The sequence below is a fragment of the Chiloscyllium punctatum genome, chromosome 28, assembly GCF_047496795.1.
Source record: "Chiloscyllium punctatum isolate Juve2018m chromosome 28, sChiPun1.3, whole genome shotgun sequence".
Lineage (NCBI taxonomy): Eukaryota > Metazoa > Chordata > Chondrichthyes > Orectolobiformes > Hemiscylliidae > Chiloscyllium > Chiloscyllium punctatum.
The window spans coordinates 6,233,112-6,256,583 of record NC_092766.1 but is presented as its reverse complement, the minus strand read 5'-3'; the positions used below and the strand labels follow the sequence as shown (position 1 = coordinate 6,256,583).

The 23,472-nt window shown below is 46.1% G+C and overlaps 1 protein-coding gene across 5 annotated transcripts in view; it reads right to left on the bottom strand.

The window, feature by feature from the left end:
• Positions 1 to 1,361: 1,361 nt before the first annotated feature.
• Positions 1,362 to 23,472, bottom strand: part of LOC140453935 (tudor domain-containing protein 10-like) — a 32,946-nt gene continuing 10,835 nt past the window's right edge. The window contains exons 6-13 of one of the 5 annotated variants that reach the window (XM_072548790.1): positions 21,948 to 22,104; positions 20,181 to 20,220; positions 15,580 to 15,649; positions 13,290 to 13,437; positions 11,458 to 11,597; positions 9,532 to 9,686; positions 3,884 to 3,957; positions 1,362 to 1,604 (exon numbers count right to left, since the gene is read on the bottom strand). In XM_072548790.1, the coding sequence (XP_072404891.1) occupies positions 1,506 to 1,604; positions 3,884 to 3,957; positions 9,532 to 9,686; positions 11,458 to 11,597; positions 13,290 to 13,437; positions 15,580 to 15,649; positions 20,181 to 20,220; positions 21,948 to 22,104 (883 nt within the window). In that variant the 3' untranslated portion in view covers positions 1,362 to 1,505. The remainder of the gene's footprint in view (positions 1,605 to 3,883; positions 3,958 to 9,531; positions 9,687 to 11,457; positions 11,598 to 13,289; positions 13,438 to 15,579; positions 15,650 to 20,180; positions 20,221 to 21,947; positions 22,105 to 23,472) is intronic. The other 4 variants (XM_072548793.1, XM_072548791.1, XM_072548794.1 and 1 more) reach the window with 4 other exon arrangements.

Here is a 23,472-nt window from a genome sequence, read left to right as displayed (position 1 = left end):
TAGCAAAGCAGTATGGAAATGTGTTGAACTTGGAACTAACCAGCTAAGGTGAAATGTTCAGAGGTTATAAACACAAGTCAACTCACTAATAAATCGAACCAGGAATTAAAAAGCAATACCTTCTCCCAGAATGTGGGGAGAATAGAGTACTTGTTCTATTGGGAAGTGGGAAGATTGGGGGAGCGGTCAAGGTGAATGGCAGAGACGCATTTAAGGGAGAAGCTGGATAATACAAAGGAGAGAGAGGAATAGGAAATGTTGATGAGGCTTGTGATTGATAACTCTGATTAACTGGGCCTTGCTTTTGTGCTGAGAATTCTACAGTTCCAAGTCCTAGAGGTTCCCTCAGCTGGGCACCAATGGGAACAAGCTTCAGTTCAACTTTATTCTCAGCCTTGCAAAATAGCTGTTTCCTCGGTTCCTGATAATTAAAAAGAGCATGCTTACCCATTTGGCTTTTACTCTACCTTCCTTGCACCATCTGTGTGGAAGCAGCTTTAACACAGTACGTCACTCTGTGCTGATTCTGTTCTGGGAGAGTGTAAATAGCAGAGGGAGGTGTACTGTGTATCTAATCACATGCTGTCCCTGTCCTGATTTGGACAATGCAGAGGGACAATGCAGAGGGAGCTTCACTCTGTAGTAATTCCGTGCTGTATCTGTCCTGTGAGTATTTGGTAGGGACAGTGACAAGAGAGTTTTACAGCATTTTCTAGATCATGGCTGTTTTTAAACAGACGAGTCCTTTAAGCTCATTGTGGCCTCACTGACTCACTGAAGATGCACTTCAGCTCGTTTCCTGCATTTTGAAGCTACTTTAGAAGAGTTACAACATGTCAGGGGTGCATGTAAACAATGACAATGAAGCAGCAGGGGTTTCCCATTACCCACCATCCCTCCTGTGAAGGGTAAATCCAATTCTGCCAGGATGGAAGTTGCACTTTGGTGAGGACATCCCCTGTTTTGCGAAGGGAGAAGACCATAGCAAATTGATACCGTGGGTTTTGAGGAGGTGGAAAGTTACTCCTTTCTCCCACCAGTACCGTCACCCAGAGAAGGGCATAAGAATTTAAGAGGATTGGGAGTAAACTGTTCAGCTCAAGGAAGCCCCACTATTCAGCAAGATCATGGCTGATCTACCCCAGGCCTGAACTCCTCAATGCCTTCAGCTCCCCAATGTCTTCTACCTCCTCTTCAAATTTCTTTAATGATCTAGCCTCCACAACTCTCAAGGATAGGGATTTCCAGATACTCACTATTCCCAGAGAAGAAATCCTCTACATCTCAGTGTTAAACAAGCATCCCCTTATTCTGGAGAAGAACTGGGGATATCAGGCATAGACAAAAATAATCCCTTGACACACTGATTCATTTCATGTGCTCATTCTAGTGATACATTTATTCTTTTATTCAGTGCTGTGGCAATTATTCCCCCTTCCCTATCCCTCTACAGCACAGCGCTCTAAAGATCGGTGGTCGATTAGCATATAATCTGGTTGTGACAATTAAACTTTATTTTTGTTTTCGCCAGTGTTCAGGTTTGTTCCCGTGTGACTAGGCTGCCTTCCGTCCTCATCTGTGATGGAGAATCTCAGGATGTGAGGCTTTCATTTAAAAACAAAACAATAAGACAGTCTTACTCCACAGAAGGTGCAAGGTGGGTCGACAACTCAGATAATCTGTGACTATTCCCTGAACCTCCCCGTCTCTGCTCCACCACCAACCACACCCCTCTCGTCCCCTCTCTCTCTCACCAGATCTTCTGCTCAGAAGGTGCAACATGTTACCTGGAAGATCTGGCAATTCAGAGACCCAAAGAGGGAGGTTTTAGCTGGACCAGGCTCCTTCTCAGCAAGTCTTACATCCCCTCTCCCATCAACACACCATCATTTCCTGCTGGTAAACTTAACCTTCTTCCCCTAGGCCAGGATCTGAATCTTTGTCCCAATATCCTCTTCTCCCTCTACGACTTATTCATAACATTGGGGGGGGGTACTGAGGGAGAACAAAGAACAAAATGTTTACAGCCCAGGAACAGGCCCTTCAGCCCTCCAAGCCTGAGCCAATCCAAATGCACCGTCTAAACCTGTTGGTCAATTCCTAAGCATCTGTATCCCTCTGCTCCCCACCTAGTCATGCATCTGTCCAGATTTATCTTAAATGCATCTACCATGCCTGCCTCTACCACCTCTGCTGGTAACACGTTCCAAATGCCCACCACCCTCTGTGTGAAGTACTTGCCGCGTGTATTGCCCTTAAACTTTCCACCTCTCACCGTGAAAGCGTGACCTCTCGTTATTGAATCCTTCACCCTGGGAAAAAGCTTGTCTCTATCCACCCTGTCTATACCCTTCATGATTTTGTAGACCTCAATCAGGTCCTCCCTCAGTCTCCTTTTTTCTAATGAAAATAAACCTAACCTACTCAACCTCTCTTCATAGCTAGCACCTTCCATACCAGGCAACATCCTCGTAAACCCTCTCTGCACCCTCTCCAAAGCGTCCACATCGTTTTGGTAATGTGGTGACCAGAACTGTACACAGTATTCTAAATGCGGCCGACCCAATGTCTTGTACAATGTTAACATGACTTGCCAGCTCTTATACTCAATACCCCGACCAATGAAGGCAAGCATACTATATGCCTTCTTGACCACTCTATCCACCTGTGCAGCAACCTTCAGGGTACAATGGACCTGCACTCCCAGATCTCGCTGCTCATCAACTTTTCCCAAGGCTCTTCCGTTCATTGTATAATTTGCTCTAGAATTAGACTTGCCTAAATGCATCACCTCGCATTTGTCTGGATTGAACTCCATCTGCCACTTTTCCACCCAACTCTCCAGTCTATCTATATCCTCCTTATTCTCTGACAGTCCCTTGTGCTTTTGGCTACTCCACCAATCTTCATGTCATCTGCAAACTTGATCATACCAACAGTTCCCTCTTCCAGATCATTTATGTATATTACAAACAACAATGGCCCCAACACTGACCCCTGTGGAACCCCATTAGTCACCTTTCTCCAATTCAAGAAACTCCCTTCAACTACTACCCTCTGTCTCCTGTTGTGCAACCATTTCTTTATCCACCGAGCTAGAACACCCTGCACACCATGTGACTTCACTTTCTCCATTAGTCTACCATGGGGAACCTTATCAAACACCTTACTAAAGTCCATGTATATGACATCAGCAGCCCTTCCTTCATCTATCAACTTGGTCACTTCCTCGAAGAACTCTAAGTTGGTAAGGCACGATCTCCCCCACACAAAACCATGTTGCCTATCACTGATAAGCCCATTCTTTTCTAAATATAAATAGATCCTATCCCTCAGTACCCTCTCCAGCAACTTTCCCACCACCGACGTCAGGCTCACTGGTCTGTAGTTAGCTGGAATATCCCTACGACCCTTCTTGTACAGGGGGACAACATTAGTAACCTTCCAGTCCTCCAGCACCTCACCTGTATTTAAGGATGGCACAAAGATATCTGTCAGGGCCCCAGCTATTTCCTCTCTCGCCTTCCACAGCGACCTGGGATAGATCCCATCCGGTCCTGGGGATTTGTCCAGCTTAATAATCTCTAGCCTATGCAACACATCTTCCCTACTTATGTCAACGAGAACCAGGAGATTTGCCTTTTTTTGACAAAGCAAGAAGTTCTCCTCCAAAGGGTGCCAAGCGATTCTAAAGAGACCCCAGATAGGAGGGGACTCTGTCTACAGCCTGGTCACCTACCTGCCCAGGTGAGGGACCAGATAGCAGGCAGCCATCCTACAGTGGGAGCCAGTGCCTCAGGGAAGAGAGGGGGAGGGAGAGCGCGAGATAGGGACGATCTCAAAATTCCATATTTCATTCCAGCCGTGCTTTTCTTCAATTTACCTCTGCCTCGTGGAATCCAACAATCCTTCCTTTCAGAATGATTCCGTCCATCTTGCGATTGCCCATCACACCTGCTTATTTAAAAAGAAAAGTTAAGTTGATTTATGGCGGTGAATTTAACTGTCAGATCTTTGGCCAAGTTAAAACAAACTGTATCCGAGTTTGCAAATTTCACCTACAATCCTTCCATCCTTGGTGACCACTAAACGCGGCAAATGTTTCACTTTTGATCCCAGATTTGTATCATTCTTAACTTCAAATGCTCAATGCCACATTGCACAAGGCAAAACATCTTGTACTGGATTCAGGTTTCCTTACAAAGTATGAAGACCCCTTATTCTGTGTGTTGAAATGACAGGCCTGGTTAAACCCACTTTAGTACGCCTACCTGTGGAACAAGTGCTCTAAGTGGGCAGATTTGAGCTTTGTCAGGAAGCTAATGACGGTTGCTCGAGAAAGGTGTCCCTGGATTGGCAGGCATTTGTAAAAGCTGATCTCCAACTTTGTGCCAGTCACAGGAACAGTAACTAGTGTTTTACAAGCTGATGCATTGTTTTGGAACTTTTTTGGGGGGTGGGAGGCAGGGGAGATCAAAACAACTGCACTTTCAAAAAGGACAAAGAGACACTAAGGCAGGAACTACATGGTCAGTGAATCAAATGAGAAAGAGACAGCAGTGAATCTGCACAGTTACTGCCTTTGCTGTTTGAGTTCCAGTCTTTCTGGACATTCTTAGACGCACTCCAAAAACTAACCAACAGCAAAGTTCATAGCTGACCTTGGAGGAACCTGTGTGGGAGAGCTCATAGCCCAAGAGCAACTAAGTTTTTAAGTGTAACTATACTGTTCTTTTTCTTTGTAAAATAGAGTGGGTTTTTTTAAATTATATGTTTTTATTGAGATCTGACTCTTGATTAAATTTTAATATAAAACCTAGGTACTAAGTTAGCCTGGAGCAGTAAGACTGTGCTATTTTCTGGGTCTGTACATTGTTAAGGTGCAAAGTTGGCCTTCAGTAGAGTGACGTGCTCTTCCTGTCAGGGTGTAGGGGATTAGAGGGAGTCTCCATGTTACTGATGATTATGTTTGCAGGAAGTGCGAATTCTATCAGATAGGTTGGAGCGGCAGTGAGGAATTAACAAGAGCTGGGGGGGGGTTGATGGATGGCAGTTACAGGAAGGGAGAGAAACTGCAGATACAGTCAGGTAAATGGGTTACCTCCAGGAAAGGTAGGAGAGGGAGGCAGGTAGTCCAGGAGTCTCCTGGGGCTATCCCCACCTCAAATAAGTATGCAGTTTTGGAAAATGTAGGGAGTGATGGACTCAGGGGAATGTAGCATGACCAGCCAAGTTTCTGATACCGAGACTGGCTCTATTGTAATGAGGGGTACGTCAGGTTCCAAGTGATCAATTATGATAGGGCACTCTGCAGTCAGAGGCACAGATAGACATTTCTGTGGCCAACAGCAAGAAATCAGAATGGTGTGTTGCCTCCCTGGAGCCAGGATCATGGATAGCTTGGAGAGAGTGCAGAATGTTCTCAAAAGGGGAGAGGGTCTAGCAGGAGGTTGTTGTACACATTGGAAGTAACGACACAGGAAAGGAAAAGGACGACATTCTGAAGGGGCAATATAGGAAGTTAGGCAGGAATTTATAAAGGGAGGTCCTCAAGGTTAGTCCTTGATTAGAGATTGGGAAGATGTTTGCGTTGGCAGGAGAGACGAGGACTCAAGGGCACAGCCTTAGAGTAAAGGGAAGACTCTTCAGAACGGAAATAAGGAGAAACTGATTCAGCCAGAGAGTGGGGAATCTGTGGGATGCACTGTCACAGGGGGCTGTGGAGGCCAGGTCATGGAATATATTTAAGACAGAGATAGATTAGTTCTTGATTGCCAAGGGAATCAATGGATATGGAGAGAAAGTGGGAAAAAGAAATTGAAAAACCTATCAGCCATGACAGAATGGCAGAGCAGACTCGATGGGCCGAATCACCTGATTTCTGTTCCTATGGTCTTAATATCTGGATTATTCTCGGGGCTATGAGTTAGTGAGGGTAGTAATAAGAGGATAGAGCAGATGAATACCTGGCTGAGGAGCTGGTGCAAGGGGCAAGGGTTATTATTTTTGGATCACTGGAATCTCTTCTGGAGTATAAGTGGAAGGAGAAAGTGAGGACTGCAGATGCTGGAGCTCAGAGTCGAGAGTGTGGTGCTGGAAAAACACAGAAGGTCAGGCAGCATCCGAGGAGCAGGAGAATCTACGTTTTAGGTATAAGCCCTTCATCAGGAATGAGGCTTGTGGATTGGGGCTGAGAGATAAATAGGAAGGGGGTGGGTTTGGGGGTGGCGGTGGGCGGGCGGAAGCAGCTGGGAAAACGATAGGTGGATGAAGGTGATAGGTCAGAGGGGAAGTGATGGATGGGTCCGGAGGGCATTGCCGAGTCAGAGGCTTGGGACTGGGATAACATAGGGGGGAGGAGAAATGAGGAAGTTATTGAAATCCACATTTATCCTGTGTGGTTGTAGGGTCCCAAGGCAGAATATGAGGCGTTCCTCCTCCAGGTGTTGGGTGGTAACGATTGTCCTTGACGGAGTGGGAGGGGGAGTTTGAAGTATTCAGCCACAAGGCAGTGGGGTTGGTGGGTGCGGGTGTCCCAGAGATGAGATCTCTGAAACGATCCGCAAGAAGGCGTCCTGTCTCCTCGATGTAGAGACGACCATACTGGGTGCAATGGATGCAGTAGATGACATTAGTAGAAGCACAGGAAAATTTCTGGTGGATGTGGAAGGATCCCTTGGGGCCTTGGATGGAGGTGTGGACGCAGGTTTTGCACTTCCTATGGTGGCAAGGAAAGGTGCCAGGAGTGGGATGTGGACCTGACGAGGGAATTGTGGACGGAATTGTTTTTTTGGAACGCTGATAGGGGTGGGGTCCATTTGGAGGTGGCGGAAGTGGCAGAGGATGATGCGTTGTATGCAGAGGTTGGTGGGGTGTAAGGTGAAGAACAGGTGGGGGGGGGTTCTGTCCTTGTTGAGTTGGGAGGGGTTGGGTTCAAAAGGCAGCGGTACCTGAAGTGGAGGAGATGCACTGGAGGGCATCAACCACCACCACGTGGGAAGGGAAGTTGCGATCATGGAAGCAGGAGGCCATCTGGGACTTTCTGAGATAGAATTGGTCATCCTGGGAACAGATGCTTCCACATCCATCAGAAATTTACTTGCATCTCCAAGCCTCCAACCTGGCACCCCACTGTCCAGACCCTTACATCACTCCCCCCCCCTTTGATATCACCTTTTCCCTCACCGTCATCCACCTATTGCTTTCCCAGCTACCTTCCCCCTAACCCCACCCCCCTTCCCATTTATCTGTCAGCCCCGATCCACCAGCCTCATTCCTGATGAAGGGCTTATGCCCGAAACGTCGATTCTCCTGCTCCTCAGATGCTGCCTGACCTGCTGTGCTTTTTCAGCACTACACTTTGGAGTTTAAGTGACGTGTATAAGGAGGACAGATTGCACCTGAAGGGGACTAATGTACCGGCAGGGAGATTTGCTAGAGCTGCTTGGGATGATTTAAACTAGTAAGATGGGGTTTGGCACCCAGGGAGATAGTGAGGAAAGAGCTCAGTCTGAGACTGGTACAGTTGGGAAAACAAGCAAGTCAAACAGTCAGGGCAGGCAAAAAACAAAGCAGAGAACAAGGTAGGACTGATGAATTAAACTGTATTTATTTCAATGCAAGAGGCCTAACAGGGAAGGCAGATGAACACGGGGCATGGTTCAAAACATGGGACTGGGATATCACAGCAATTACAGATAGGTGGCTCAGGGATGGACATGGATGACATCTTAATGTTCCAGGATACAAATGCTATGGGAAAGATAGAGCGGCATTTTTGATAAGGGATAACATTATGGCTGTATTTAAGGAGGATATTCCTGGGAGTACGTCCAGGGAAATTATTTGGGTGGAACTGAGAAATTAGAAAGGGATGATCACCTTATTGGGATTGTACTAAAGTTCTGAATTGGAGGAGGCCAATTTTGACAGTATTAGGCAAGAACTTACAAAAGTTAATGGGGGCAGGGAGCAGATGTTCTCAGATAAAGCAACAACTATAAAATGGGAAGCATTCAAACATAAAATGAGTCCAGAGACAGTATATTCCTGTTAGGGTGAAAGGAAACGCTGGTGGATGTAGGGAATGCTGGAGGGCTAGAGAAGTTGGTCAAGAAAAAGGAGAAAGCATATGTCAGGTATAAACAGCAAAGATTGAGTGAATCCTTAGAAAAGTACACTTAAGAGGGGAAATCAGGACGGCAAAAAGGGGACATAAGATAGCTTTGGAAAACAGCATTAAAGAGAATCCAAAGGAATTTTATAAATACATTAAGGGCAAACGGGTAACTAGGTAGAGAATAGGACTCCTCAAAGATCAGCAAGGTGGCCTATGTGTGGAACCACAGGAGATGGGGGGAGATACTAAACGAGTATTTGGTATCAGTGTTCACTATGGAGAAGGTCATGGAAGATATAGAATGTGGGGAAATAGATGGTGACATCATGAAAAATGACCATATTACAGAGGTGGTAGTGCTGGATGTCTTAAAACACAAAGGTGGATAAATCCCCAGGGCCTGATCAGGTGTGCTCTAGAACTCTGAGAAGCTAGGAAAGTGATTGCATCCAGCATTTCCTCCTCTATAATATGGACATTTTGTAAGGTGTCACCATCTATATCCCTACATTCTATATCTTCCATGTCCTTTTCCACAGTAAATACTGATGCAAAATACTAATTTAGTATCTGCCCCATCTCCTGCGGTTCCACATAAAGACCACCTTGCTGAACTTTGAGGGGCCCTATTCTCTCCCTAGTTATCGTTTGGTCCTTAATGTATTTGTAAAAACCCTTTGGATTCTCCTTAATTCTATTTGCCAAAGCTATCTCATGTCCCCTTTTTTCCCTCTTAAGTACACTCCTACTGCCTTTATACTCTAAGGATTCACTCGATCTATCCTGCCTATACCTTACATTTGCTTCCTTCTTTTTCTTATGCAAACCCTCAATTTCTTTAGTCATCCAGCATTCCCTACACCTTCCTTTCACCCTAACAGGAATATATTGTTGCTGGACTCGTTATCTCATTTCTGAAGGCTTCCCATTTCCCAGCTGTCCCTATACCTGCGAACATCTGCCCCCAGTCAGCTTTTGAAAATTCTTGCTTAATACTACCAAAAAGTAGCCTTTCTCCAATTTAGAACTTCAACTTTTAGATCTGGTCCATCCTTTTCCATCACTATTTTAAAACTAATGGAATTATGGTCACTGGCCCCAAAGTGCTCCCCCACTGACACTTCAGTCACCTGCCCTGCCTTATTTCCCAACAGTAGGTCAGGTTTTGCACTTTCTCTAGTCACCCAAAAGCTGGAATTGAACCTGGTCCCTGGCGGAGAGAGAGTGCAGTGCTAACCACTCAGCCACCATACCATCCCCGTTGCATCACAGATTGAAGGACAAATTGGTGAGGGTGAAATGCCCTGCTTGTTATGTTGTGCCATGGGGGGGGGGGGGGGGTGAGGACAGTATAGTGGGATGGTTGCCGAAGACCAACCAGAACAGAAAGCCAACATGACGAGGAGACTCACCTTGCTGTAGGACAAAGGGCTGGACGAGAGGCGGGATGGTCCAGAACTCATCGCTGTCCAGAGATTTCACGGATGATGCTGGGACACAGGCTGTACTCCCTGAATCCACATAAAATAGGATGACCCGACTCTCCACCACATCCACGATCCAGCACCTACAGACAGAAAGGAACAAGGTGGGCAATGAGATATAATCCTCTTTTTTTTGGAGCACTGAGGGGAAAGAGAGAGAGTACCAAATAGAGAGAACATTCAGCAAGGTCAAGTGCGATCTGTTGTGGTTGTGATGTTCAAGCATCGCTGGATGGGACTGAGGGAGACCAGTATGCAGTGTCCTGCTGTCTCCAGCAACCTCTTCCCCCACCTCCCAATCATCGCAGGCTTCTATTTTAGCCAGACTCACCACCTCCAAGTCCCTAAAGATGCTAACAATCTCAATGAATGCTACTGTCATCCATGAGTTGGTGTGCAAGAACTTGCTTCTGGACGGGGTGACTCTTGGGAGCTTAAATCAGAACAAAAATAAAAACTGAGCTGGGTAAGGACAGTTTGGGGCCAGGTGACCAAAGACTCAGTCAGACAGGCCAGTTTTAAAAGGACCATCTCAAATAACTCCAGACCTCGGCAGCTGATGGCGCGTCTGCTAGCTGATCAGCTCTGGAAGGCAATGGCAACACCAACACCTGACCTGGGGGTGGATTTTTTTGTAAACTTGCCCACCCAGAGGTGGCTGACGACAGCAAGACCAGAGATTCTTTTTGTCCAGGCCCACCCGGGTTTCGGGATGTGTCTACGTTGACCAAGTTAAAAATCACATAGCACCAAGTTATAGTCCCAACAGGTTTATTTGGAAGCACTAGCTTTCGGAGCACTGCTCCTTCACCAGATGGTTGTGGAGTCACTCCACAATTACCTAATGAAGGAGCAGTGCTCGGAGAGATAGTGCTTCCAAATAAACCTGTTGGGACTATAACCTGGTGTTGTGCGATTTTTAACTTTGTCCACCGCAGTCCAACACCGGCATTTCCGAATGACCAACCAAGACTTTGATTGGTAATACTGATTTGGAGCTGCAGGTGGCACTGTGCATCAGTGGCTGCACCAGACCCCACAATAAGAGGTCATGTTGTGGAGGTGCCAGTGTTGGACCGGGGTGGACAAAGTTAACTAGTCACCTGATGAAGAAGCAGCGCTCCAAAAGCTATACTGCCAAATAAACCTGTTGGACTATAACCTGGTGTTGTCTGATTTTTTACCTTTGTCCACATTAAAGGTGAACGGGAGCAAGTAACAAGGCAGGAACCAACTGGAGTTCAGACAGATTCAGGAGCACATCTGGCCCCAGCACCTTGGCGATTTAACGATTAAAATGGTCCAGCGTACCAGAGAGAACATGCCTGTTCCTCTCTTGAAGTGGGTATGTGCACATACGCACACCGGTGAACAGATCTGCACATACTGTCTCGCCCACAAAACAGCATCTCCAACAACATGACACTCCCTCAGTGCTGGCTCAAGCCTCTGGAGTGGGACTCAACCTTCCAACTTTCTGACGCTTGAGACACGAGTGAGATTTAGAGACGTTGCTAATGGATATCGTAAAGGTGCAAAGGATATTTAAATGCATAGCTCACGTCATGCCCCGTCATGCATTCATTACATCAATCCTGGGGGGGGGGGGGGGGGGAAGCAGAGGGGTCTAAGAGGATTGCTCTGTCAAAGAGCTGACACAGGCAGAGTGGGCCAAATGGCCTCCTCCTGTGCTGGGTAATTCTACAACGGGGGTTCAGCATTGGCAAGTTTTCAAATGACATGCCTCCAGCATCAACCGGGCAGGATGTAACAGGATGTAAATCCCTTTGGGATCAAAGCAACGCGCATGTTGTCAATTTTATTGCTCGGGAAGCAATAAAGGAGCTCACTGACCTGTTCCATTCTCCGCCCTCTCCTGGGAACTCCGCCACACAGCGCTGGCCCCTCCGTACCTCCTCTTCCTTGAGGAAGGGCTGCTCCTGGGTGACCACAGAGAGTGTGTTGAACAGCTGGCACATCTTCACATAGGTCTCCTGTCACAAGGGTCATCAGTCTCATTAAACCCCAAGGCCAACAGATCTGACCTCTGCTCCTGTGTCCCTTTGTATATCTCCACCTCTCCAACCCACCACCAATCCTCGACTCATCATCAGGCACAACCAATGAACATGCAGCTCTAAAGTAGGGTCTCAAAACCACCCACAGTGGTGTCATGTAGGTAAATATAAGTGGGAACAATTAGGAGCTTGCTTCAGCATTGAATGAGATCATGGCTGATCTACATTGACACCATCTTCCTGCACTATCCCCATTACCTTTAACTTAAAATAACACTGAGATTAACTTCTGCCTTAAATACACAAGGTTAAATTTAAAAAATCACACGACACCAGGTTATAGTCCAACAGATTTATTTGAAAGTACAAGTTTTTGGAGCGCTGCTCCTTCGTCTGGAAGCTAGTGGGACAGGATACATAGGACACAGAATTTGCAAGTAAATGATCAAAGTATCATATGACATACAGCTACCTGACAAACAAGCAGCACTCCAAAAGCTTGTACTTCCAAATAAATCTGTCGGATTATAACCTGGTGTTGTGTTATTTTTAACTCTGTCCACCCTAATCTAACACCGGCACCTTCACATCTTAAGTATTCCAGATCGAGTTTCAATAGTTGCCTGGGACAGTTTTCTCTCATGATGTGGGTGTCACTGTCTTTATTGCCCATCTTTAATTGCCCTTGAGGCGGTGATGGTGAGCTGCACTCTTGAACCACTGCTGTCCACGTGGTGTAGATACACCCACAGTGCTGCAGATACACCCACAGTGCTGCAGATACACCCACAGTGCTGCTAGGAAGGGAATTTCAGGATTATTGCCCATCAACAATGAAGGAATGGTGATACATTTCTAAGTCAAAACGGTGGGTGGCTCAGAGGACAACTTGCCAGTGATGGTGTCCCCATATATGTGCTGCCTAGGTCCTTCAAGATGGCTTGGATGGTGCTGTCGAGGACCCTTTGTGAGTTGCTGCAGTGCACACTGCTGTTATTGATCGTTGGTGACAGAAGGAGATGGATGGGGTGCCCGTGAGCCTCCTGTGGACTGGCACTCATCCAGGCAGCTGGGGAGCATTGTATCACCCGCTTGACTTGTGCCTTGTTAAATGTGAACAGGCCTTGGGGAGATGCAAGGGATAAATTACTTGCTACAGGACAACATTTATATTGCTATTGTCTGTTTCAGTTTCTGGTCAATGGCAACTGTTCCCCTTCCCTGGGACACTGACAGTAAGGAATTCACCACCTGCTGAGTGACAAAATTCCAAACGGGTGCATGGCAGGATCCCCAAGCCTCAAGTTGGTGTCAATGGAAAATTATCATCTAGCGTTTACAGCACAACAAAGTTTACCATGCCCCCTGTAGTCACACCACTAGAGGGAGCAGTTTCTATCTATTTTATCTATTATATTTCATCTTGAACAGTTCAGCTACAACACCTTTTAGTGATCTAAACTGGAGGAAACATGGGTCTAGTCTGTGCAGTTTGGCCCCCATAACCCAATTCATTAGTGGCTGGCATAACAGTGCAGACAAGGAGCCCCTCAGACAATGCAGCGCTCCCTCGGAACTGCAAACATAGCCTAGCCCAATCTTCAAACAGTCCCACAAACGGCAACAAGTCATTTAAATGTGCTTTTACCCATCACCCTAATCCCTTACCGGAATCAGGTTCATGGCCCAGAAATAAGGCATGTGGGGGAATGTGTCCATGACCATCAGCCCAACGTCCCCGTGCACCTTTCTGCTCTCTGCCATCCAGCCAATGTCCTTGAAACAGCTGGTCAGCATCTGCACCAAGGCCAAACTCCTGGACAAAGACATTTTGCAGAGAATTACACAGAATCCGTAAGACAGAGGAGCAGAAGTGGGCTTTTTGTCACTCAAAGGCTGCTCTGCAGCAGAAAAAAAACCAGATTATTTCGCCCACAAGGTCTATGTCAGTATTTCTGCTCTACACATATACCTCCCCTTCCCATATCTCTCTCCACATCACCACATCAATAAATCCTTCTATTTACCGTTTGCTCTGCTGCCACTGAGATCAGATAAAATTCTCGAATGGAGACAGCACAGGGTAAGCTCGTTTAGTCCACCCGATTCATGCCGGCTCTACGGAAGCACAACCTGCTCATTCCCAAACCCCTGCCTTTTCCCCATAGCCAGGTAACTTTTCTGGATTATCTCCCTTGAGATAATCACGAGAGAGATTTAAAAAAAAGACGCGTGGAATTTTATTTTTACAGAGGGTGGTTCACGTGTGAAATGAACTTCCCGAAGAAGTGGTGGATGTGGTACAATCCCAGTTTTTAAAAGCCATTTCGATATATACATGAATAGGAAAGATTTGGAACAGTGTCAGCCAGGAGTAGGCAGGTGGGACTAGCTTAGTTTGGGATAATATTTGGCATGGACTGGTTGGACCAAAGGGTCCGTTTCTGTGCTTTGTGACTCTATGAATGAATCTGCCTCTACCACAACCTCAGATAGCACAGTTCAAATCATACACATTTGTTGCATTTAAAACAGTTTCTCCTTGTGCTGCCAATCGCCCTAAATCAGTACCTGATGGTTCTCAATCCTCCCACCAAGAAAAGCTCCTCTCCAATCTGTCTGGACCCCTCATGATTTTCAATATCTCGATCAGATCTTCTCTCCAAGAAGAACAGCTTCAACTTCTCCAAGCTAGCCAACATAACTGTTCCTTCTCAGAGGAGAACCTTTCCTTCACTTTTGCTTCCTTCCTGAAGCCTGAAGAATGAAAGACTACCTTTTTTTTTTAAACATACTAGAGAACCTTACGGGACTTGTCGGGTTGACATGGAGACGCTATTTCCCCTGGTGGGAGAGTCTAGGACGAGAGGGCATAATCTCAGAATAAAAGGTTGCACATTTAGGACATATATGAGGAAGAATTTCTTGCCTCAGAGGGCACTGAACCCGTGGAACTCTTTACCGCAGATCACTGTTAAGTATATTCAAGGCTGAGATAGATAGATTTTTAATCAGAAAGGGAATCATGGGTTATAGAGAAAAGGCAGCAAAGTGAAGTTGAGAATTGAGAGATCAGCCATGGCCTCATCAAATGGCACAGTTGACTCGATGAGCTGAGTAGCCTACTTCTGTTCCTATAGACTAATGATCGATCATTGCACCAGTTGACTAAGGTGGAAAGATTTGGTAAGCAGTGGACTGACAAAGCAACTAGATGGGTAACCAGGAGAACGTGTAAAAAAAAACCTGAAGCAGCGAGTTGTGATCTGAAACACACGAACCAAAGGGAAAGTGGAAGAACGTTCAATGGGAACATAAAAACATAGATACACAGCAACAGGGGGCAGTCATTCAGCCCCAAACAGCCTGCCCTGCTATCTTAGATCATGGCCGACCCTCTACCACAGACTGGGACCAAAAAGCTGTCAACATAGCTCCTACTGATCCTCTAAGCACAAACCACCTAGAAACAACTCAACTACAAAGTGGAATGATGGCAGCAGAGGAAAGAACAGAAAGCCAACCTGAGGTTATAAATCTCTTGCATCTATGTGCTCCCACTGCAGAAAAACTTGCGGATCTGATACTGACTGCACAGTGATCCAAAGGCTCAACCAGCTTGACAGATGTAACCCTCGATTCAAATGAACTGCTGCAGATGACGACTGTCATCCACCTCAATGCCATTTCCCTGCACTCTCCCCACATCCTGTGATGTTACTGGGTGTGTAGGAATTGATTGATCTCTGATCTTGAACCTGTTCAAAGATTGAGCTTCCTCAGCCTTTCTGGGGGGTTAGAGAATTCCAAAGACTCACCACTGTCTAAGTGAAAACTTTCCTCATTGGTTCTAAATTGCCTGCTCCTAAATCTGAGACTGCCCTAGGTCTAGACACCCTCTTCTCCTGCATCCACTCGGCCTGGAGGCACGGCAGAGAAGGAAAATTGTCGTCAGTACCTCATCTCCAAAGGGATCGCGTAGCTGATCCGATTTCCATCTTTAACTGTCCGAGAGATACACAAGGTTTCTGCAGGAGAGAAAAACAAAGTGTGTGGAAGAAATAAGTACCATAAAATAGACTGAAGCAACGCTTTATAAAATGGCCCCTTCTCTTTCTCCATCCCCACTTTGTTTATGAGAGAAGCCAGCCAGTGTTCTCCTGCCCATTTTGTACAGGCAATCCTACATGTGTTTGTACTGGTGGTCTCCATGGTTCTGACATCTCTAATTTAGCATGTACATTCTCACATTCTCATTCCTCCAAGGACTGCCTCCTAGCAACATTTTAACCACTTCTGGCCATTCTCTAACGTACCTCACCTGCACCCTCTAGTGCTTTCGCTGCACCATTAGTGGCTGCGCCTACAGCCATTCACGCTTCCAACACCCACCCAGCAGTCCCCTCCTTAAGCCTCTTCACTTTTCACTCCTCCTTTAAGAGACTCCTGAAAACCTACGTTTCTGAGGATATAACGAGTTAATGGACGTGGGAGAACTGGCGGATGTGGAGTATGTGGGGATTTTCAGAAAGCTTTCAATAATGTCCCACACAAGAGGTTATGGTGCAAAATCAAATCACGTGGGATTGGGCTAATGTACTGGCATGGATTGAGAACTGATTTGCAGACTGGAAACAGAGAATATAAATAAGTGGGTAATTTTCAGAGCGGAAAGTTGGGTACCCCAGTGACCAGTACTTATGCCCCAGCTATTCACAATACATTCCAAAGATTTAGGCAAGGAAATCAAACTGAATATTTCCAGTATGTTGACAAGAACTAGGTCTTGATGTACAAAAATATCTGGATGTCAGGGTGAACCAGGCAAGCACGCAGGTGAAACAAGCAGTTAGGAAGGCAAATGGCATGTTTCACCTTCATTGCAAGAGGGTTTGAGTACAGGAGCAAGGAAAGTCTTACTGCATCTGTTCAGGAGCTTAGTGAGATCACACTTGGATTGCATGCAGTTATAGATTAATTACTTACAGCGTGGAAACAGACCCTTCGGCCCAACAAGTCCACACCGACATTCTGAGGAGAAACCCACCCAGACCTAACACTGTGGGTAATCTAGCATGGCCAATCCACCATAACCTGTACATCTTTGTGACTGTGGGAGGAAACCGGAGCACCCGGAGGGAACCCACGCAGACACAGGGAGAACGTGCAAACTTCCACACAGACAGTTGCCTGAGGCGGGAATTGAACCCGGTTCTCTGGCGCTGTGAGGTCGCAGTGCTAACCACTGAGCCACCGTGCCACCCACGTGTTCTGCTTACCTAAGGAAAGCTATAACTGTCAAACAGGAAATGCGGAGAAGACTCACTAGACTGATTCCAGGGATGACAGGTTTGTAGGAGGACGACAGATTGGGTCAACTGGGCCTGTATTCATTGCAGTTTAGAAGAATGGAAGATATTTTATTGAAAGTTGTGAAGTTATGCTGTGGCATTGGTTAGGCCACTGTTGGAATATTCCGTGCAATTCTGGTCCCCTTCCTATCGGAAAGATGTTGTGAAACTTGTAAGGGTTTAGAAAAGATTTACAAGGATGTTGCCAGGGCTGGAGGATCTGAGCTACAGGGAGAGGCTGAACAGGCTGGGGCTGTTTTCCCTGGAACGTCGGAGGCTGAGGGGTGACCTTATAGAGGTTTACAAAATTATGAGGGGCATGGATAGGGTAAATAGACAAAGTCTTTTCCCTGGGGTTGGGGAGTCCAGAACTAGAGGGGCATAGGTTTAGGGTGAGAGGGGAAAGATATAAAATATGAGATGAACTTTTTCCACACAGAGGGTGGTTCGTGTATGGAATGAGCTGCCAGAGGAAGTGGTGGAGGCTGGTACAATTGCAACCTTTAAGAGGCATTTGGATGGATATATGAATAGGAAGGGTTTGGAGGGATATGGGCCAGGTGCTGGCAGGTGGGACTAGATTGGGATGGGATATCTGGTCGGCATGGACAGGTTGGACCGAAGGGTCTGTTTCCATGCTGTACACCTCTATTACTCTATGAAATATATATTGTTCTAACAGGGCTGGATAGACTGGATGCGGGAAAGGTGTTTCTCCTAGCTGGAAGGCATTCATAACAATGGATCATGGTCTCCGGGTACAGCGTAGGGATAGGCCATTTCTGACTGAGATGAGGACACTTTTCTTCACTTGGATGGGTGGTGAAATTATGGAGATGAAATTACTGACTTTATTTAAGAAATAAATAAATAGACTCATAGTGGGTAAAGATGGATGGATCAGAACAGCTCAAGGTGTGATCCAATTAGCCATGATTGTTTTGAATGTAAACAAGCTGGAGGCTGGAAGAACACAGCAAGCCAAGCAGCATCAGAAAGTGGAGAAATCAATGTTTTGGGTGTTAAATCTTATTCAGGACTGATCATTTTGAATGACAGGGTGGGTTTAATGGACCAAATTGCTTCCTCTTGCTCCTATTTTTATGTTTCTACCAGTGGCACTAAGCTTTTGGGCACATATGGCTGTAACACAGTTTTCTGCATTCTGTTCTATTACACTGACGCACTTATGCAAGGTAAGGATTTGTCTGATTAACATGCAAAACAATACTTTTGTTGAAGGTGGCACGGCAACTCAGTGGTTAGAACCGCAGCCTTACAGAGACAGGGACCTGGGTTCAATTCCAGCCTCGGGCAACTGTGTGAAATATGTATATTCCCCACATGTCTGCTTGGGTTTCCTCCGGGTGCTCCAGTTTACTCCCATAATCCAAAGATGTGCAGTTTTGGTGAACTAGTCTTGTTAAATTGCTCATAGTGTTCAGGAATGTGTGGGTTAGGTGCCTTAGTCAGGGGTAAGTTTAGAGTAATAGGGTAGGGGAATGCGTCTGGGTGAGTTTCTCTTCAAACAGTTGGTGTGGACTTGTAAGGCTGAATGGCTGGGATTCTATGATTCTATTTCACTGTATCTTGGTACATTTGGCAATAATAAATCAAATCATGTCAATGTCCCCTTAAGCTACTGATCATCAATTTCCATCTAATTATGCATCTAATGGGGGTGGGGGGTGCACTTTGCTATATTAAGATGCTGGAGGAACGTGGGTTTCATAGTCTAGGTTTGAACATCAAGAACTTCAAGGTGGAAGGGTTTTCAGTACATGTAACTTCAGATAAATGGATATCTGAGAGGTAACGCCATCAACAGATATGGTATCTCATGAATGACTTATTGGCCTTGGAGAGGGGAGGGTGAAGTACAGGTTTATCTGAACAGTACACGTTAGAGGCAGGAATCAGCCATTTGTCTCCTCAAGTCTGCTCCACCATTTAATAAAATGACGACTAATCTGATTACACACACATTTCCATCAACCCCGATGACCTCTGACACGAGAGCTTAAAGGGTTCAGATTCAAAGATAGGTCTATTAAACCTCAACTAAGCTCCCTTGACTGTTGGAGATCAGTGTTTAAAACGTTCCAAAGATTTGACAGCGTAGGCACAGAGAAACAACTTTCTACAGTGGAGAAGTGGAAGACTGTGGACATTATCTAAAAACTGGAGTGAGGCAATTTATGTGGAACACTTTTACCTCCACACAAAGATTAATGAAAATACAATACCCTCTTTCCCACAAAATGCTATAAAATCCAGAGGTCAGAGCTTTATTCAATATGGTCATGACTGATCTGTTTGTGTCTTGAATTTCACCATCCCATCTTCACCCAACAATCTTCAATTTCCTTGCCTCACTCAAATCTGTCCACTCCACCCTAAAAAAAAAGCTAATGACACTTCCTTTGCCACCTTCTGAGTGCAGACTCCTAAAGTTACACAATCCTCAAACAATTTTTCCTTATTTCTGTGCAAAACGGATGACACCGAATGGTTCTGGACTGATCCACAACAAGGCATATTGAGTGAAGGCTGCTAAATGGGACTCAGTTAAGTGCAAGATCAACAATGATGTAATGGAATGGCCTCCTCCTGTTCCCATAAATCAGTAAAGGCTGAAAATTAGGTCAGGCGCAGACTGACTCACCATTGAAAGGCAAGAATAGATTCAACAAATGTAATTGTTCCTAATGACTAAGACACCCAAGGTGGTGATGTGGAACTACCAGACAATACAAAACAGCCAGACTAACCACTGACACCCACCCAGCCAGCAGTGATGAGTCAGCCATAACATGTTTACAGGGTTCAGGTGTGGCTCACATGTCAAAATCTATTGTCTGTAAGATATACACCCTCAGTGGGGCCATGGGGTTGCAGGTGGGGGATCGTGTGTTGAACTTTGCTCCAAAGCCCAAAGCACTTGAGATAAGTGATGATTGGCCAGTTTAGCTGAATTGTGATGCAGGCTCAAAAGGAATAAATGGTCTCCACCTGACCCACGAGAAAGCGTGTGCATGCGCGTATCTGTCTGCATGTGTTTTCGTATGCACACAAGGGAAAGAAGAGAATGAAAAGAAAGGAACCGGGAAACAGGGAAGTGAGTGATGGTAGGAATGAGTGAGTGAAGGAAGAAGGGAAGGTGAGGGAGTGAAAGAATGCAGGAGATAAAGCCAGAGAAAGTACTTACTGTTACCTAGACTGAGGTCTTTGTCAATCTTCTCCAAAGGCTGTGAGTAAAATAAAGAGAGGGTACAAGATTAGAATAACAGTCAATGGAAGCACTGCACAATTTAGATTTGAATCACTTTCCAGCTGACAGAGCCCCACTGGAGTTGGTTGTTCCATTATTTTCCTAGGGATCAGCAGTAGGCTGTATAATCAAAGCCTCAATAATGCCGGGTCAGAATCACACCTCACTAAAAATAAAACATTTCTCAATAAGTGACTGATCAGGAGTATTGACCCTCAATTCTTTTATCCAACCCTCCCTCCTTGTTTAGGCTAATGAAAGATGGGAGCTTTCAGATCTCTGGAGTTCAGCGCCACAACGGGCAGTGGTCATGGGAGCAACCCATCCTCTTTGGCTGGTTAGCCTGAAGCTCTGCTTCAATCTACAACACGTTCCAACAGAGGACAGGACAGTGGGGGCAGCAGATACAGTGGGGGCAGCAGATACAGTGGGAGCCTTGCCAACTGCAGGTTTCCCTCTGAGCTACACACCATGCTGACCGAGAAATAATTATTCGCCAGAACTGCCTCCTGAACAGCATGATGGATGCACCTACATTGCACTACAGGATCCAGCCAGTTCATTGCCACCTTCTCAAGGGACAACTGGGGAGGGGCAACTGCTGAAACTGACTACTTCCCAAGAATAGGTTTTTTTTTTAAAGCAAGGGCTTAGATGGTTTCTCCAAGACAGCCTCCTGCCCATTTCTCCCAAACAACTTAGATTCTACCCCCTCCCAAGGCTACCAACTAGCTTTGTCATGGCCTTCCACTGCCAACAGTCCTGCAGTATCAGGAAACCTCACCCCTCCCCATTTCCAACACTCCTATCACTGAAATCAAAAACAGTCAATGAATGTGTGTTTTGATGTGCTAGTGGATTACTTGCATTCTTTTAAAGGTTTGTTCAGAGGATGTGGGTGTCGGTGGCTAGACCTGCAATTTATTGCCTATCCCCATTTGATCCTTAGCTGGTGTTGAGCTGTCTTCTCCAACCGTTCTACTCCTTGGGGAATAGTGCAGCCAAAGTGCTGTTAGGGAAAGGGGTTCCATGATTCAAAGGTACCTGACGGACAACCTTTGTACATAGAGAGTGGCATGTGTATGAATGAGCTGCCAGAGGAAGTGGTGGAGGCTGGTGCAATTACAACATATAAAAGGCATCTGGATGGATACATGAACAGGAAAGGTTTAGAGAGATATGGGGCAAATGGAATTAGATTAATTTAGGATATCTGGTCAGCATGGACAGATTGGACTAAAGGATCCAACTGCTTCCATGCTATACAACTCTTGAGTTTGATCCAGCGATACTAAAAAGAATGGCTGATCTAGTTCCAAGTCAGGATGGTGAAGGGGTTTGGAAGGGAAAACTGCTCAGCTAATTAAGGTGCTGTAAGAGTTTGGTGAGTTACTGTAGATGATGCACAATGCTGTGACTGAGTATCAGGGTGGAGGGAGTCGACGCTGAAGATGGCGAGTAGTGTACCAGTCAAGATGCTGCTTTATCCTGGATGGTGTAAAGCTTCTTCAGTGTTGTTATTCTCATGGGTCTGCACACAACAATTATCCATAAAGCTAATCTACAATTCCTGGTGACTCCATTGCAAAACTGGAGAGTTGGCAACTCTATGCATTATTGATGACAGTGTCTGCAAGGTGAAAGAGAAGGCTTGACCGTCTCAGTGCAAACTGCCACCATCCATGGCAAGCTACCAAATCCTACCGGCAATTCAACTTCTGTTGTTTGTGTCAATCTTTCACTGCCCCGGGACTCGCACAGCTCTCTCACGACCAGGCGTCGCCCATTGTAGATGGTGTTGTTCAAGTGACTGATAGCCAGCGCCACATTTTCAGCATCCCCTACGTCAACAAAAGCGTAGCTGCCAACAAAGGATGGGAACATCGGAAATGTTGCAAGAACAACTATCACCTCCAAAAATCATACAACCACAACTCTCACATTTACTGCCCATCCCAAGGTTTCCTGAAGAGGTTGCCGACAATACCCAATACAACAGTAACTTGCTAAGTTACCCATGTCTAAGATTTTGGACAGACCAGGTAAGGGTTCGTTTTCAGTGAACCCATTGGTGCTTTTTTGCCACTTTCATGCTAATTTTTGTTCAGATGAAACCTGGAATTTGATTCCACAATCTAGCAGGATCCCTGGCGCACATCCTCCATGACATTTGTTTCACTGGCCCCCAATGCCTCATTTTCACCACGGCCATCCAGTCCCTGTACACGTCCATCCGCCATAGCGAAGGCCTTCAAGCCCTCGATTTCTTCCTCTCCCGCCGACCAAACCGGTACCCCTCCACTGACACACTCATTCGATTGGCTGAACAACTTCTCCTTTCAATCCTCCCACTCCCTTCAGACCAAAAGGAGTAGCCATGGGCACCCACATGAGCCCCATCTATGCCTGCCTCTTCGTTGGATACGTGGAACACTCCATCTTTCATAGATGCACAAGCACCATACCCACCGTTTCCTCCACTACATTGATGACTGTATCAGTGCCACCTCGTGCTCCCACAAGCAGGTTGAACAGTTCATCAACTTCACAAACATCTTCCACCCTGACATCAAGTTCACCTGGACCATCTCAGACACCTCCTTCCCCTTCCTGGACCTCTCCATCTCCATTTCTGGTGATCGACTCAACACGGATAGCTAGTTCAAACCCACCAACTCCCCGGACTACACCTCCTCCCACTCCCCTCTCCTCTAAAAACACTATCCTTACTCCCAATTCCTCCGCCTCTGACAGGTCTGTTCCCAGCAGAAGCAATTCCACTTCAGAACATTCCATTCAGCCTGCTATTTCAAGGACCGCAATTTCACCTCCCACTTGGTCAACAATGTCCTCTGGTGCATCTCCTTCACTTCCCGCACCTCTGCCCTTGAACCCTCCAACCACAACAAGGATATAACTCCCCTGGTCCTCACCTTCCGATACAGCGCATCATCCTCCACCATTTCTGCCAGCTACAGTCAGACCGCACCAGAGATATATTTCCTTCTTCATCCTATCAGCATTCTGCAGAGACCAGTTCCCTCCACGACTCCTTCGTTAGGTCCACATCCACCCTCCACTCCTGGCATCTCCCCTTGCCATTGCAAGACGTGTAAAACCTGCACCCACACCTCCCTCCCTCACCTCCATCCAAGGTCCCTAAAGATCCTTCCACATCGGCACAGATTTTCCTGCACACCCAAACTCCTCATCTACTTATCCATTGCTC